This window comes from Pyrus communis, chromosome 10, assembly GCF_041283825.1.
Source record: "Pyrus communis isolate YQ-2024b chromosome 10, ASM4128382v1, whole genome shotgun sequence".
NCBI lineage: Eukaryota > Viridiplantae > Streptophyta > Magnoliopsida > Rosales > Rosaceae > Pyrus > Pyrus communis.
In genome coordinates, this window is record NC_142574.1 from 2,024,625 (window position 1) to 2,042,683 (window position 18,059).

An 18,059-nucleotide genomic window follows, 5' to 3' on the forward strand; every position below is an offset into this window, starting at 1 on the left:
GTTAGTATATTCCGGCGTCAGCCGTCGCTGCACTCGCTGGTTTCTGAAAAAACTTTAAACCTTAATATCTTCGTCGTTTCAACACCAAATTTCATGAAATTTGTACCAAAATGAAGCTCTCAACTAGGATAACACATCCACACCTGTTTGAGGCCCTAAATTCAACGGAAAATGACCGGAAAAATCCTTGAAAAACCGGCTACTCTTGCACACCCACTACTGAGCTTATTTTGATGTCCAAACTTAAGCAAAAGTAGTCTAAAACACTAAAGGAGTTGTAATAATACCTTTCTAAGTCTCAAAATTAGCTAAGACCTTCGCGATCATGTCAGAGAAATTACACTTCTTGTCGAAGCTTGAGTATCTCGAGTTTCTGTGGTCCTTTCCTCAAACCAAGGGTATGGCTCGACTCGTGAGGTCGAGGGAAACACGATAATACTAACCTTACACTCGATTTATGAGTGTGTGACAAGATTCAAAGGTTAGGGGGTTTGGTTGTACGGACTCAAAAAGGATTCGAGAAAGGAAGAAAGAAATGGAAAAAAGGTTGCACGTGTGTGTAAGTGTGTGTGTCCTACGTGATTGGGCATTTTAAATTGTCCTAAATCCTAATTGGGCTGCATGACTAAACTCATGCAATTTGGGTTCAATCCAATTTCCTCTCTTCCCTCGTAATTCTTCCACTGCAAACCCGACTCAGCCCTGAATTGTGTTGACATTCTCGTGACGTTGAGAATAATTTAATTATATTAGCGGGAAAAATAATTTAAAATTTTCTATGTACCACAACGTCACAAGGCCCACGAGGGCAAAATAGTCATTTTCACGCATTCGAGGATAAAATATATATTAATTCGGGATGGTTCGTCACAACCACACCCTCACAATTTTGTTTATGGGAACTCATACAAGCAGAACTTCCCAGTGGGTCACCCATCTTGGAAATGCTCTAGCCCCTTTCTTGCTTAACTTCGAAGTTCCAATGGAACTCGAAGTCAGTGAGTTCCTAAAAAGCCTCGTGCTATGTAGAGATAGGAATATCCATATAAGGTTTACAGGAACCACTCCCTTAGGCAATGTGGGATGTAACAATCCACCCCCCTTAGGGGCTCGACGTCCTCGTCGGCACACATCCAACCAAGGATTGGCTCTGATACCAAATTGTCACATCCTGGCATAGGCCCCTACCACATCTCGGGCTTGACTCCACCGTAGCACAATATTGTTTGCTTTGGGCCCCGACCACACCCTCACGGTTTTGTTTCTGGGAACTCACGGGAGCAGAACTTCCCAGTGGGTCACTCATCCTGGGAATGCACTGGCCCCTTTCTCACTTAACTTCGGAGTTCCAATGGAACCTGAAGCTAGTGAGTTCCTAAAAAACCTCGTGCTAAGTAAAGATGAGAATATACATATAAGGCTTACATGATCCACTAGCCTGGACGATGTGGGATATAACATAACTAGTTTTGGTGAGACTATATTTTATATGCATTCCTACTTGTAAGACTCGCTTATGCATTGTCTCTGCCTGACAAGAAGACTTCATTAACTAATTTCACATTTGACTAAAGACCTAATGTGACTAGTACAAATAAAAGCACAAGGCCAAAGAAAAATCAATCAAGGTAGACAGCTTAGCCCCTCTCCCATCTCTCCATCGTCCCTCTCTCCTCTCTTTCTCTTTCTCTCTCTAAATATTATCTACTAAACAACTTTAATAATTACCCAACTAAATAAAATTAGTGAATATAAGGACTATGGGATTGCTAATAGAGAATAAGAAGTGATTTCGATAATTAAAATTAAGTACTTAAGACTATGTATGATTACATTTTTCAGGAAGCACTTGGATTTCAATGAAAATTTTGACATGTTTATACTAAAAACATTTTTAACAAAAACGCTTATAAGCATAAGTGCTTCTTACAAAAGAAGTACCCATTAAACGAATACTAAGTTACATGGTTATACTTTGAAGCTATTGAAGCTATGGAAGCTTGCATTGCATTGACATGGAAACATCTCAAAGCAGTTAGTTATAGGTATGGAACACAAACATACATCAAATTTGTCCATTGTAGAAAACACATACACCCTGTATATATAAAGCCTTGCAGCAAAAGAGTTGGGCCCCAAAAAACGGGTTGGGAGTGGGGTTTTATTTGGCTCGCCCGATGCCCTTTGGGCCAAAACATGGCTTGGTGGGCTCCATAAAATTACAACTTAGCCATTTATTGGAGATGGATTTTTGGCACATTTGGCCATTTTTTTGCTTTTTGACCTTTAGTCCTCTCCATTGATTTTTTTTGGTTGAATAGTCTTCTCCATTGTAGATGGCCTTAGAGATAGGGTTGGGCTAGAAACAATAAACCAATAATAATTTGATATCAAACTTTCCAACAAGTCCAACTTTTCTTTTTCCAACGAACGATATTATCTACGCTAAGGGGAGGGGATAGGCTTAGCTTCACGATGAGCTAGCAATAATGTGACTCAAATTCGTTTTTGGCGAGAATCGAACCTAAGACCTCTCACTTATAAGTGAACATGAATACTATTGGGACGTAGTACTGCAGTTATTATCAAATATAGCCTAATATTAGCCCTTAATTTCAATAAAGTTAGTTTTTATAAAAACTTTAAATATATTCAAAATCTCACTTAAATAGACACAAATACCCTTAATTCATACAAAATTACAAATAACTAGTTGTTGATTAAAAGATTCTTGTGCGATAACCAAGTGATGCTTTCACTAATATTTTTCTTTTTTTTTTGTTTGTCAAACGAAGACCATAGGTTTATCTTTTTATTTTTTAATAAATAATCAAAGAAAGTGGTATTAACATCCTACTTAATAATCAGATTTCTTGTTCTTATCTTGCTAGGCTTGTACAACCAATATAAACAATAAAATGATAGAAAGAAAATTATATTCATTAAATTGTAAATTTAAAAGGGTTCTACAAAATAGGATGAAAATGATTGAGATTCCTACAAACAACTATATATAAACCGAGATTTGTCATTTCATCATTCACATATATCACATGCTTTCTAACACCATTCCGCAAACATATCCAATAATAAATTCATGAGTCAAAGATACACAATATTATCATTTAATTACGTAGAACTTATTGATTTCATTTCATTTCATTTCATTTCAATTAACTTATTGATAATATGAATGATATGAATGATAATTATTATGACAATGCGAGCCTAGAATCCTATTAAAAGTATTCTTGTAGAACTTGTATGCTTATGTGACATGTTTGTTAGTGGTCATGATAAATTGATAGTGCAGGTGATTACGTTGTAAATCATAGGGGTTGGGATAAGGGTAAATAGGTTAAGTGTGGATCTAACTGCATCATGTAGTAGCGGTACATGGATGGTCCTGTTGGGTATATCCGCGATGGCTGATCAGCGCCTGCATGATTAGACTATGGTTATGGTTCTGCTTGGTTTATTCGCAATGGCGGACCACATGCATTCTAAGAGTGATCATGCTTGGTATATCTGCGATAGGTGATCACTACCTAGAGCTATAGGATACAGTCATGCTTGGTATATCCGCAATGAGGAATTATACATATGTTAAGGGTGATCATGTTTGGTATATCTGCGATGGGTGATCACTGCCTACGTTATTAGACTATGCCTATGGTGCTGCTTGGTTTATCTGCAATGGGGGCCTATACGCATTCTAGGAGTGATCATGCTTGGTATATTCGCGATGGATAATCACTACCTAGAGTTAGGATGTGGTCCTGTTTGGTATATCCATGATGGAGGACCATACGTATTATAGGCTTGATCATGCTTGGTATATCCGCGATGGGTGATCACTGCTTACACATTTAGATTATGCCTATGGCTTTGCTTGATATATCCACAATGGGGGACCATATGTATTCTAGGGGTGATGAGGAATAGTTGTACTTGGTACATTTCGGTAAGCGGCCATATTTTAGTTGGATTCTGTTGAGTGCTTCGGAATCCTTACTCTTGCTCATTTCCATAATGTTAGTCTGGAAACCTAGATTCAAGTGAATGGGAATTACCCACAGTAGACCTTGTGAGTGTAAATTGGATTTACCATGTTATTACTTATAATCCAAGTTGGGAGGTATGTAGAGTTCTTTAATTAAATTTGTAGAATGATGTGTTATCTGTCACATCCAGGCCCAGGGCGGAACACTTCCCGACCCTGCTCCACCACCGTAGCACGATATTGTCCACTTTGGGCCCCCAGCACACCTTCACGATTTTGTTTCTGGGAACTCACACGAGAACTTCTCGATGGGTCACCCATCCTGGGAATGCTCTCGTGCGCTACTCGCTTAACTTCAGAGTTCTGATGGAACCTGAAGTCAGTGAGCTCCCAAAAGGCATCGTGCTAGGTAGGGATGAGAATATACATATAAGGATCACACCCCTGGGCGATGTGGGATGTCACAATCCACCCCCCTTAGGGGCCCGACGTCCTCGTCGGCACACCATGACCAGGGATAGGCTTTGATACCAATTTGTCACATCCCGGTCCGGGGCGGATCACTTCTCGAGCCCGCTCCACCACCGTAGCATGATATTGTCCGCTTTAGGCCCCCAACACATCGTCACGGTTTTGTTTCTGGGAACTCACAAGAGAACTTCCCGATGGATCACCCATCATGGGAATGCTCTCGCATGCTACTCGTTTAACTTCAGAGTTCCGATGGAACCCGAAGCCAGTGAGCTCCCAAAAAGCCTCGTGCTAGGTAGGGATGGGAATATACATATAAGGATCACACCCCTGGGCGATATGGGATGTCACATTATCTCGTTGATTGATTAACGTAATTAAATGATAATATTTTGTATCTTTGACTCATGAATTTATTATTGGACATGTTTGTGGAATGGTGTTGGAAAGCATGTGATATATGTGAATGACAAAATGACAAATCTCGGTTTATATATAGTTGTTTGTAGGAATCCCATTCAATTTCATCCTATTTTGTAGAACCCTTTTAAATTTACAATTTAATGAATATAATTTTCTTTCTATCATTTTATTGTTTATATTGGTTGTACAATCCTGGCAAGATAAGAACAAGAAATCTGATTATTAAGTAGGATGTTAATACCACTTTCTTTGATTATTTATTAAAAAATAAAAAGATAAACCTATGGTCTTCGTTTGACAAACAAAATAAAAAAAGAAAAGAAAAATATTAGTGAAAGTACCACTTGGTTATCGCACAAGAATCTTTTAATCAATTATTTGTAAGTTTGTATGAATTAAGGGCATTTATGTCTAATTAAGTGAGATTTTGAATATATTTAAGGTTTTTATAAAAGCTGACTTTATCGAAATTAAGGGCTAATATTAGGCTATATTTGATAATAACCCTAGTACTATGTCCTAATAGTATTCATGTTCACTTATAAGTGAGAGGTTTTAGATTCGGTTCTTGCCAAAGACGAATTTGAGTCACATTATTGCTAGCTCATCGTGAAGTTAAACCTACCCCCTCCCCTTAGTGTAGATAATATCGTTCGTTGGAAAAAGAAAAGTTGGACTTGTTGGAAAGTTTGATATCAAATTATTATTTGTTTATTGTTTCTAGCTTAGCCCCATCTCTAAGGCTATCCACAGAGAAGACTATTCAACCGAAAAAAAAAAAAAAAAAAAAACAATAGAGAGGACTAAAGGTCAAAAAGCAAAAAACTTATATCATGTTTGGTATAATAATATTAACAATAGTAGTAGTAGTAGTAGTTATACTACTGCATGTATACTTGTTTATCATTCTTCTAAAACATTATCTTTCTGCAGATTTTACTCTGGTTTTCTACAACATTGTGAATACAAGATAATGTTTAAAATCAAATTCTGTTAACATGACAAGGTGTGTTATTACACCTCCTAATGAATGAGATAGTGCCGCATCCGTTTGCAGTGGAACTTGACCATGTTTACTTGACAAGACTAATTTTTTATTTTTTATAGTATTTGATTATGAATTTAAGAGAAAATTCACTTTTTTTTCTGTTTTCGATGTGTACACAAACACATGGAAAAATTACACGGTGAAATATCTTTTTGACCTGTAAATTAGTAAACACAAAGAAATTGTGGACGTATTGGTGAGGATGAACGTTATATTTTTGTAATAATATTTTTTTGGGTCCGAAAATATTACCATTGCATATATTTTTTGGTCTGAAAATGTTACCATTGGTAATTTGGCATTGCATATATCTAGCTGGTTGCACACTGAGAGAAGTACGAAACCCCTTTGAATTGAAAGTTACACTTGAAATCCCAAACTTGACCTCAATCTGAATGAACTAACAAGAACCCTAAAAGAAAAAAAAAATTACAATTACACTTTTAAATCCCAAGTATGCTGTGACTAAAGAACCTAGGGGTTCGTATAAAAACCGAAAAACCGTGAAATCGAACTTAACCGAGTGAAAAAAACCGTAAAAAACCGTGTTGACCAAAACCGGTCAACCTTTGACTGAGAACCAGACCGAACCACTTTGAACCGATTCCGGTTCGATTTTGGGTTTTGGAAAACCGGTTCAAATCAAACCGAACCGTGAGTATATATTTATATGGGTTTTATTGCATATTAGGCCCAATCTTATTTGCCCACTGTTTTGCCAAGTCCAAGTCTATCTTATTTTTCTTAAGCCCAAATCATTTCTATCACACTCATCTCATTAATTCAAAAGCCCAATCCATACAATTACATAAAATACCCTAGCTCTCAATCTCCATTTCTCATTATTGCTCCCCACTCAAGGTCAACCGCACATTCCTCTCTCAAACTCTCACCTTCAACCTTCTCTCTCTCATTCATCAATTCTCGAATTCACACCTAGCCTTCGTCTTCTCATCCTCTCCTGTTCCTTTCTTTGCTTGCTCTACACCCAGCTTCGTCTTCTCATCCTCTTCTTCCCATTTCTTTCATTGCCGACTCCACACCTACTCTCTCTCATTCTCATTGATTTTTGGTTGAAAAAATGGGTTTGATCTTGAAGGGAAAGATTTGTAAGAAATCGGGTTGAAACCGGAAACCGGTGAAACTGAACCGAAACTGTTACACGCTGAACCGCACGGTTTTAATGATTATTTTAGGTAGAACCGAACTATACCGGAACCGTCAAGAATAGCGAGTTCAGTTCCAGTTTGAGAGAGAAACCGAATTGAACTGGACCGTGCCCACCCCTAAGAGAACCCTTGACCTCCCTAATTTGCCCTTCACTCTTTCCATTCTACCTTTTGTTCACGCGGTTTTGTTCCTCTATCTATTTGCCCTTTCACATTTTTGTTGTTCCCTTTTTGCCCTGTTGCTGCACAATGGTCGCCTTATTGCTCATCTTAACAATGTCGATGATTCTTTGGAATTTCAGATCGACCTTGGACACGTCTGCAAGTTTCTGCATATCTTTACGTTGAGGGTTACTGCGGCTAGCGCTGAAAGAAGCATTCTAGTGGTGCTACTTGCCAACATCGATGGCTAGTTGTAGGTCTTCCTTGGTTTGTTCAAAGGCATGAGTCCAAAGCTTAAGGCGCTTGATGTTTCTGGCGAGATCCTCCTTGGTTTTCTAAACTGCTTCCTGGGATCCTTTCACCAAATGCAGATCAGAGAGATACTGAAATCTACGTACACCACCACGCATCACCATCTTCGCGGCTACCATTGTCAAGGTTAGAGAGAGTGGGCATGGAGTAGAGAGAAAAAAAGAGAGGAAAGAAAGAGTGTGTGTATGTGTGGAGAGAAAAAGAGAAAGGAGAGGTATGGGCTGGGTTTCTTGAGAGAGAATTTTGGACTGAATCTTTGAAGTGGGTGGCTGCCGCTTATCTCCGTGTGTTCCAAAGAGGATTGGAATGAAATAATGAGTCGGTTACCTCAGGTTGTATTTCTGTTATTTTCTTGCACCTGAAACATGTTTGTTAAAAATTAATAAATTTGTTGCCATTACACTTTTAAATCCCAAATATGCTGTGACGATATGCTTAAGGCTACTATAGCTAATTATTGTTACAATAATGGCCATAAGACACAGTTAAGGATATTTATGACATACTCTCAACTTCATTGGTGAAACCAGGGTTAGACAGCTTCACTAGCCACAGCTAGTGTCGATGTGTTATGTTTATGGTCATATTTACTTCTCTGGCGTAACCCAAAGTCGTACAGCTTCACCTTCAGGTGATGAGATCTATCATATTTCTGTACTGGCATAACCCAGTGTCATACAGCTTCACCTTAAGGTGATGGATATGCCTTCGAGCAACTATGATACCCCTAGTTGAGTGTATCGCTAAGTTGTTTTACGAGATTCTTTAGATTTGCCTTCGGGCGTTTCGATATGACTTTTAAGAGATGGTTTTATTGCTACGAATAATTCTTTTTGGCAAGTTAAGAGTTTTCAAAAAAATCTACTATGTAGTATTATATGAGTTTTCAAAACAGGGGATTAGTAAGTTTAGAAACAAAATGGTTTTCTTATTATTATTAGTATTATTATTACTATCATCATCATCATCATCATCATCATTATTTTCAAAACAAGGGATTAGTATGTTTAGAAACAAAACGGTTTTCTTCTTCTTCTTCTTCTTATTATTATTATTATTATTATTATTATTATTAGTATCATCATCATCATCATCATTATCATCATTGTCATCATCATCATCATTATCATCATCATCATCATAATCATCATCATCATTATTATTATTATTATTATTATTATTATTATTATTATTATTAGTAGTAGTAGTAGTACTATTATTATTATTAGTATTATTATTAATATCATCATCATCATCATCATCATCATCACTATTTTCAAAATAGGGGATTAGTATGTTTAGAAACAAAATGGTTTTCTTCTTCTTCTTATTATTACTATTATTATTATTATTATTATTATTATTATTAGTATCATCATCATCATCATCATCATCCTGATTATTATTATTATTATTATTAGTATCATCATCATCATCATCATCATTATTATTATTATTATCACTATTTTCAAAACAGAGGATTAGTATGTATAGAAACAAAACGGTTTACTTCTTCTTCTTCTTCTTATTATTATTATTATTACTACTATTATTATTATTAGTATCATCATCATCATCATCATCATCATTATTATTAGTAGTAGTAGTAGTATCATCATCATCATCATCATCATGATTATTATTATTATTATTATTATTATTATTATTATTATTATTATTATTATTATTATTATTATTATTATTATTACTACTACTAGTTATCGCGACCTATACTAGTTATCACATATACAACCATACAACTAAGCTAAGGATATATGGTAGACAATAGTCACTCTGCTGCTGCTGTACTTATGTGTGAGCTAGGCATACTCAGAAATCGGTGGCATTTTAAGAAAACACTAGTTATATGTGAGGCATACTTAGAAAACTTATTGTGTGGAATGGCCCATTATCCTTGCCCATAACCTAATACAACTCCACATTTTTCAGGATTCAGGTTATTCCACCATTCTTACAAATCATCAATGTAACGTTTAGTAATCGAGACATAACAAATTGGAGCACCAAACCACACGTAGAAAACCTATAAATTGCACACTTGTAGCAAATTTAATAATTAGTTGCAAAAATAACAGAAACAAACCGAGCAACCAAAAGAATCTAACCGTCATTTGCTTTTTCCCCTTCATTTCCCTCCAATTTGCTTATAAAAGCAGCCACCCGGTGCAATTAATTCCAAAAATTCAATCCTCTAAACCACAGCAGCACAGAGGTATCCTCTTTTCTCTCCTCTCTCATTTTCTCTCCTTTCTCGTTTTCTATCTCCTCTCTTCCTCTCCTTCTCTTTTGCGCTCGATGACGGCATCAAACGCCTTCATGTCTGATGATGCCCGCAAATTTGAATCACTCATGGATCTTCACACCGTTCAAGGATCAAAGCAAGCTCTTACCAAATCGCAAGAACATCTCAACAGAAACATAGCTAATGTCAAGCTGTGGACTCATGCATTCGTGCATAAGCCGGAGGATCTCATACTTGCTATCGAACTTCGCGACAAGCACCAATGCATAGCCAATTTGAGATCCTATGGCGTATGCACGTTTGCATCAGTCCATAGCTTGACATTAGCATTGTTTTTGTTGAGATGTTCCTGCGATTTCGTAAGAGCTTCCTTCGATCCTTGAATGGTCTGGAGATACGTGAGCGATTCAAATTTGCAGGCACCACCAGACATGAAGGCGTTCAGTGTTGCCATCTGAAGAAGGAGAGAGTGTTAGGGTTAGGGTAGACACTGAGAGGAGTGAAACCACGTCAGCGATACAGGCAAAAAGGGAAAAGTAGTAAGGGAAGGGATTAGGATCAAACTGTAATAAGGAATTGCCGAATTGGGGATCAAACTATAATTTTCATTCTTTTCAAGGGGTTAGTTTTGTAGTTTTGTCAATCGTAAAGGTTTAACGAGCTAGATTTCACTAGAAATGGTAACATTTGAGAAATGAAAAAGTATAATGTTGTTTACTAAAATACAGATGAAAAAAATATTTCACTTTCTAAATTCTCCATGTGTTTTCCAACATAATGAAAAGAAAAAGAAAAATGTAAACTTCCTCTAAAATTCATAATCAAATACCCAAAAAAAAAAAACAAAGAAAAATATAAAGGTATGTTTGGTATCTAACTTGAGAAAGGAACTCAAAATTTTGATTTTTTTTTTTAACACATGTTTTGACGTCTTTCCAACGTGATTCCATGTAGTAGCTTATGTTAGCATAAACTCCACATTTGAAGTACAAATCTCCTTACCCGTATGCGAATTTCAGTACGTGGCTGGGTTTGGCTATTAGGGTCATGCGGCTCGTCATCAGCATAGACCCACAAACGCCTTATTCCGTTGTCCCTTTAGTCCATTTATCCCACAAAAAATTTATCATATTACCATTTCAAATTCGCCATAGTAGCCCCTTATGCAAAAGTTTAGCCCCTGCAAGAATACCTTTCCAAGTACAAGAAAAGATGACCAAAACCCTCTCTATTCCAGGTCAAGACTTTTTAATTGATCAAGTTTATGTAACACAGAACCATCGACTGGCTGCCAATTATACATCTTTCGCAGACGTTAAGAAATTTCCATGTTTTAACCACATTTATTCCTACCTACAAGGCTTCAAGTTCGAACCTGGAATATGGTCACTCTCAAGGCAAAGAGCCCTCCAAGCTTGATTACCAATAGCCCGATCCAATCTTTCTTTGGCATCTCCCTTGACAATTCCTGTAGAACATATGTAAACTGATTGCCAATTAAAATCAATCATACCATGGTTTTGAACTCATTGATTAAGCTTTGGTTGGTTTATAAATAACAGCTGGTTGGAAAATAAATTAAGAAAACAATTTTAGGCTTGAGTTAAATCATAGTTGTTTTGTCCTGTTAATGAATGAGCTAACAATGCATTAGCTAACAAGTCAGAACATGTGGCTGTACTTTTAGCGTTAAGAGTATCAGCTTTTACGGAACCAGTTTAGATTAAATTCCTGATTGCACCAAAAGACAGCCTTCTAGAGTACGCAAACTACTAAAACTAGGAAAAACGGCTCTGGATTTAGACCAGACCACAAAAAACATAATTCGACATTATGAGAACAAACTAAGCAGTACCAGAAACCGTGCAATCCCGAAACAACTGACCGAAGCAAATCAAATTAATACACTAAGAATTGCCACGTACAAGTCTTACAACGCTCGCAGAAGAAAAAGTCTTACAGTATTTCAATTATTCCTTAAAACGAACACGAGCAAGTAGAGATTCAGATACTAACAAATATTTCCAATCCTCCAATTATTCATCAACACTATTCTTCATTGCTCAGTGGGAAGTACATTTAAAAATGAAAACAAATATGTTATGGTTAAAGTTTCATGTTTTTATGTTTTTGGTAAACGATTGCAATATTTTATTCTGATCCTTCACATCGATTTTCCTTCTTATCCAATTTCCCAAGAAATGGTTAAGCTTTCGCCTTTATGCTACCAGTGATTTGGTTACTGCAAAAGTAGTGCAGCAACATAGCACACCAAGCATTCGTTCTAACCAGGAATTGAACCATCTTAGCTTAAGTTAAATCTCGAGTACTAGAAATGGCAAAATTGATAGAGAGTGAAGATGTTGTTGCAGCTGCAGTTAATGCATTTCACCGGCAGTTACCTCCTGAGTTACCATTGCAACCTGCATTTTCAGAGGAAGATGAGCGTCCAAGCCCTATGGTGGTGTGATTATTTCTTCAACTTGAGAAGTGGTGCAGCCTGCCTTGCGGTGTATAGGATTCTTGCTGTCTTGTGCTGTTGTACAGATACGTTTTAATTTTTCTTTTTAATTTTTTTATATTATCATATTAATTTAATTTAGCCCTTCATTCATTTCATTCATGGCTTCCCTGTGTGCGTTTGATTGATAAATTGTTTACAAGCCAATGTAGGGTTCTCACAGCTTGTGGTAGAGTATTACAATAAATCAATTTTCGTTTCAGTTAGTAAAACTGACAAAGCGAGAATATAACCATATGCCAAACCGACTCAATTATTTAAGTCAATCGTTTCACCATTTGCTTCAGTTTGCGTTGTATGATTGTATCCATATTCGTTGACCTGAGAAATATAAGTACCTGGTTCCGCATAAGATATACTGAAGTCAAATGATAGTAGTTTTGTCATTTTGATGCTGTACCCGATCTTGGTTTGCAAGCACACTCTTATCTTAGGGACATGGGGTAGGGCCAAGTTTCGGCTTACTTTGTTATTCGGTGACACTTATTTTTACATCTCGACGACTACCAGATTCCTTAAGCTGGCATGCCAATTATTAACTTATATGTATGTACGTTTGTATGTATGTACTTCATCTGTGTGGTTCTTGAGACCTTTCTTGATTCTATCTCTTGAGCCTTTTGTATATTCGTCACAGAAACTATAAAATAAAACCTATTTATAAATTTGAAAAATCCTGTACGAGATTGAAAAAATGTCATTAGGTACAAAGAAATACATACTGACTTTGCTTGTTTTAACAGGAGTCCAACAATTCTGCCGAATCTTGAGATAGTTTATTTAGCAATTCTGGTTGCCATAGAATTTCAGCATTCTGTATATCTTGCTTAGGCAGGTTGATCAATTGGATTTTAAAGTTCTACTAAATCCTGTATGATTTGCACTGGTAGTCTTACTTTAACCAAAATAGAAGGGGGCGAAAGAGTTATACGAGTTCTAGTAAAACCATATCTTTGTACTCCAATATATATAGATCAGTAGGTACACTGTAAGAACACACACAGCTACTTAATACAAATATTCTACTAGTCCCGTCATTTTTTGTAAAGTTTGATCTCTTTCCACTTTGATTCCATGAAGTTACTCGAATTCTCTGGTGCAGCATATACTCCACATTTGAAATACAGATCCCCTGGTCCTTGATCTTTCACCACAAACTTCTTGACACCATCAATGAAAACTATAATCTTCCCTTTGTCAACGTTGTGGATTATGTTTACCCTGAACCACTTGTCGTAGAGATCAGTAGCTACGACATTGTATTTGTAGTATTTGATATCTCCATCATACATCCTTAGCTGTAGAGATGTCGCTCCCTCAGCTGCACCGTGGATCTGCACTATTGTAACCCCAGAAGTACCACTTGGCACATATGTATAGCCTTCAAATTGCCAAATTCCAGAAGAATAGTCATGCCCCTATAACAAAACCCCCAAGTTCAACAACTAGGTAGAATATTAGAGATGTAGCACTGTGAAAATATGGTAGATAGAGGGAAAGATATTTATACCGAAATGCGGAGCTCTGACCGTGGCCTAGTTGTGCTGTCTGCTTTGAAGGGTTTGTCATGGTTGTATATCCAAAAACTTCGAACTCCATCCTTGTAACTGTAACGATCATCGAGGGGTTCGTTATATGGTTTTTGTAACACGAAGTTGTCTTCTGTCAATGGTACAGGGGTGAATCCATCAGTAGGATCAGCGGCACAAAGATGGTGGTATTTCAGGATCAATAAGAACAAGCAAAAGAACTTGTAGAAGGAAATCATTTTCCTGCAGTCTATAAACAACATGGGATCTATGGGAGTCTATGCTGTGAGAACTGGATACTCACTTAAGCATATTTATAGCAATAGCTAACAACATGGTAATTTCCTTTCATTCTTTGATTACTTTTCTTTTGTTCTTATTGCTTATTTCAAAATTCAGTAGTTGGAGTTGTACGCATGTCTTTTTTTCTAGCCAATCAAAGTGGTACTTGGACCAAGATTGCGGATTACCCTTGTTGCCCAACGTAGTATATCCGTCTCCTTTCACTCAAGTTAGAATTTCCGTCGCCATAAATTATAGTAATATAGGACATTATAATATTGGTTGTATCCACTACAAAACTAATATTTGTACCAATGGTCTCTACACTCTTTATCAAATAATATGGTTACTGCCAAGGTTAAGCACATTATAATGAATTATATAATCCCAACCTTAACTTTGGTTTGCTTCTAGTAATCTAAAGAATGATGATAGTTAATTGTATATTGAAGTATAATTATTTGTTTGGGATAATATGATATAGGTCAAATTTATCAGATGAATATTATCTTGTCAGATAAATAAATTCCAGAACTAGCAGCATTCACCATTTCCCCCTACCTTAATATTCTTGACCCTTTTGTAATTTGATGGACGGCACAAACTAGGGCACTGGTCAAGGACCCCAAGAGGATGTTTCACTTTTTGTTTCACTTTTCTTCGTTTATTTCGTTAAGCATATTTTCCAGCCACTGAAACAAAACAGTTGTTTTCCCACCCAAATTTGGCATATTATTATGTTTTTGTGTTTTCTTTATACAAATTTGGGCTTATCTATTCTTTTTGTGGGAATTGATGCCCAATTTCTTGAGTTTAGAAAGCCAGTTCAATGGTCAAAGGAAAGGTAATTTGCATGGGTTGCATATTTTGTTTACAGCAAAGTATTGAAACGTTTGCCCAATGTTTAAAATATCTTGACTTGAATTAGGGTTTTTTATTTTTTGTTGAAGACTTGAATTAGGTTTTTAGTACTTAGGAAGCAAGTAATATTTTAAATGGACTTAGAACTAATGGGCATGTGTCGGACTACCTTGGCCTGCGTTAGTCTAATACGGAATACTCATGTGGCTCTGATCTCATTCTGAGGGCTTTGGGTTATTCTAACCACCTTGAGTGCCACGTGTCATCGACCCAGAAAAATCATTGTCCCTACTCAACTTGTTTATGTGATTGCATTGCCTCATACAACCAAATTTGACAATCGTGCCACTTCTGGGATTGGATTTGACTGTCAAGCAACCCCGGACAATGGGATTTGGCATTCACGTCACCCCATGAGGTTTTGTTAGTTCTGCTGCATTAGGCGTTTTGGGATGGCATTCTAACGCCATTTTACCCCTAATCTATGAACGACGGCCTCAAGTGACTAGATCTGATGGATGCGCCACCCTAGGCAACTGGATTTGGCGTTTTCTGGCACCTTTAGCCACTGGACCAGTCAATTGCGTTGACTTGCATTCAAACGTGGCTACTCCGCCGCGCTAAGCTTCAGTATTGGCGGCTAGCCCACTCCCTCTGAGTCCTTCAGCAACGAACTCCACAAGAACAGTGAAGCTACAGATAACCATGGCCTGAGTGCCCTAGCGTTCAATGAGATGACTGATGGGTCCCTTCTCGACGTAGGGTAGTTTGTTGTCTCGCTTAGCGAGCAGTAGCGATGGCTGGATGTTGTATTCACACTTGAGTGATGAAATATGTGGTCTCGTCTACCAACGATGACTTTAGATGGCCTTGCTTTGTCGCAATAACTTCGTATGTCCTCTTTTTTCGGTAGTGATAGAGTGTAACGCCGATATGAATTTGTTGCATCTATCATCTTTGTGATAGACTTGTTTAGGTGGGGTATGTATTTTTTATATAGTGGTATCTGTTTTAGGGGTTTTACTCAAGTTGTTTGTTTGAGCTTGTTTACAAACAATTCTTTGATCAATAGAACAATATACCCAATTGGCACATCTATATCCATTTATGATGTTTAATGCGATATAAATTCATCTCTATGATACCCATAGGTGAGTACATCATTGATGTGATTTACGAATGTTTTACGAATTTGCCTTCAGCCGACTATATTACTATTACTGAGCACTGATTTACATGTACATGTTTTACGAATGATTTTCATGGCATGCGAGAATTTTTAGAAAAACCTATTATTTAGTACTATATATGAGTTTTCAAAACAGGAGGTTAGTATGTTCAGAAAGAAAATGGTTTTTCTTATTATTGGTATTAGTGTTATAAACTTTGGTCCACTCACCCTTTGTTTTGCGCCCCCTTCAGGAGTTAGAATCGAGGCATACAATCCCGGCATCAGGGTACTTCTGCTTAGGTATCTTTGAGTCTTCTCTGTGTAAGACCCATTCATTTGTTCATACCTTTTTATAATAATTCTTTCGTGTCATTCTTGATTAGTTGTATACTCTAAACGTATTTCCACATTGGCATATTTCTTTCTAATTATGTATTTTATTTGTATGCATGTTTAAAATGGCTTCGTCGCCCTCTGGTGTCGGCCAACACGTGCCTATCTTGATATTTGGTGATATTGGGGTTGGGGCGTGTCAGAAGCAAACTTGATACGTGTGCAATCTGGTATGTTTTCATTGGCTTTAGTCCTCAACAAAAAGGTTATCGATGTTATCATCCATCTACCCGAGATGTCTATGTCTATGTCATCATAGATGTTACCTTCTCCAAAGATGAATTATTTTTTTCTTCCCAACCATACTCTTCAAGGGGGAAGACAACCTTAGGTGAAGACTATAGCTGGTTTGATGTACCTGTCAGCCCAAATAATGGGTGTGTTGAAGATGTACTTGTTGGCCCAAATAATGGGCTTGTTGAAGATATACTTGCTGGCCCAAATAATGGGCTTGCTGAAATCCAAAAAAAAAGAGTACATAATGATTGCCCAGATGGGCATGTGTGTGTTGAGCCATGTGGGCCTGCTTAATGATGGCGTGACTGATATGGTTGCTGGTAGGCCCGATGATAATAAGATAGTGGCAAATAGGTCGCTTGATGCTACAAACCCATGTGGGCTGCCTTCTTCTGCAGGGCTTTCTCCTGCTGGTTCCACCGGCCCAAATGGACTTCTTGTCGTTACCACTTGCAAATTATGTCTCCACTCATCAACTCTCGCCAAAATATTGTGCACTTGTTCAATAGATGGACACTATCAAAATACCTACTAGAGTGGAAGAAGATTTGAAAAATCTGAAATGGACAGAGGCAATTCAAATTGAGATGGAGACGGTACAAAAGAATAATACATGGAGTGTGGTTATACTTCCTAAAGGAAAAAAAATCAGTGGGATGCAAATGGGTGTTTACTATCAAACATAAAGCTGACAGAACAATCGATAGGTACAAGGTGAGACTAGTGGCCAAAGGGTATACACAGACCTTTGGTATTAACTATCAGGAAAGTTTTGCTCTTGTTGCAAAAATGGATATCATTAGAGTGTTGTTATCTCTTGCTACTAATTTTGATTGGCCTCTAAGACAATTTGACATAAAGAATGCATTTCTACATGGATGTAGAGGATGAGGTACATATGGATTTTCCACAAGGATATGGCACTGCAAACTCATAGTGGAAAAATGTGTAGACTCCGAAAGGCCTTGTATGGTCTCAAGCAGTCACCCAGAGCATGGTTCGAGAGATTCACTCAGGCTATGAAAAAGAACGGATACCGACAAGGGAACTCAGATCATACTGTATTCATCAAATGCAAGGATGGTAAAGTTACTTTACTCATTATATATGTTGATGAAATGATTGTCACAGGTGATGATATAAAGGAAATTGAACGGCTACCGAGGTACTTGGCTTCTGAGTTTGAGATGAAAGATTTGGGGGGACTTAAGAAC

At 37.2% G+C, this 18,059-nt stretch overlaps 1 protein-coding gene across 1 annotated transcript; it reads right to left on the reverse strand.

Annotated features, from left to right (window-relative positions):
* Positions 1 to 13,324: 13,324 nt before the first annotated feature.
* LOC137727623 (citrate-binding protein-like) lies at positions 13,325 to 14,199 on the reverse strand. The gene is made up of 2 exons (XM_068466447.2): positions 13,883 to 14,199; positions 13,325 to 13,790 (listed from the first exon to the last, which is right to left on the reverse strand). The coding sequence occupies exons 1-2, from the start codon at positions 14,162 to 14,164 to the stop codon at positions 13,407 to 13,409; spliced, it is 666 nt and encodes a 221-aa protein (XP_068322548.1). The 5' UTR covers positions 14,165 to 14,199; the 3' UTR covers positions 13,325 to 13,406.
* Between the last annotated feature and the right edge of the window lie 3,860 nt (positions 14,200 to 18,059).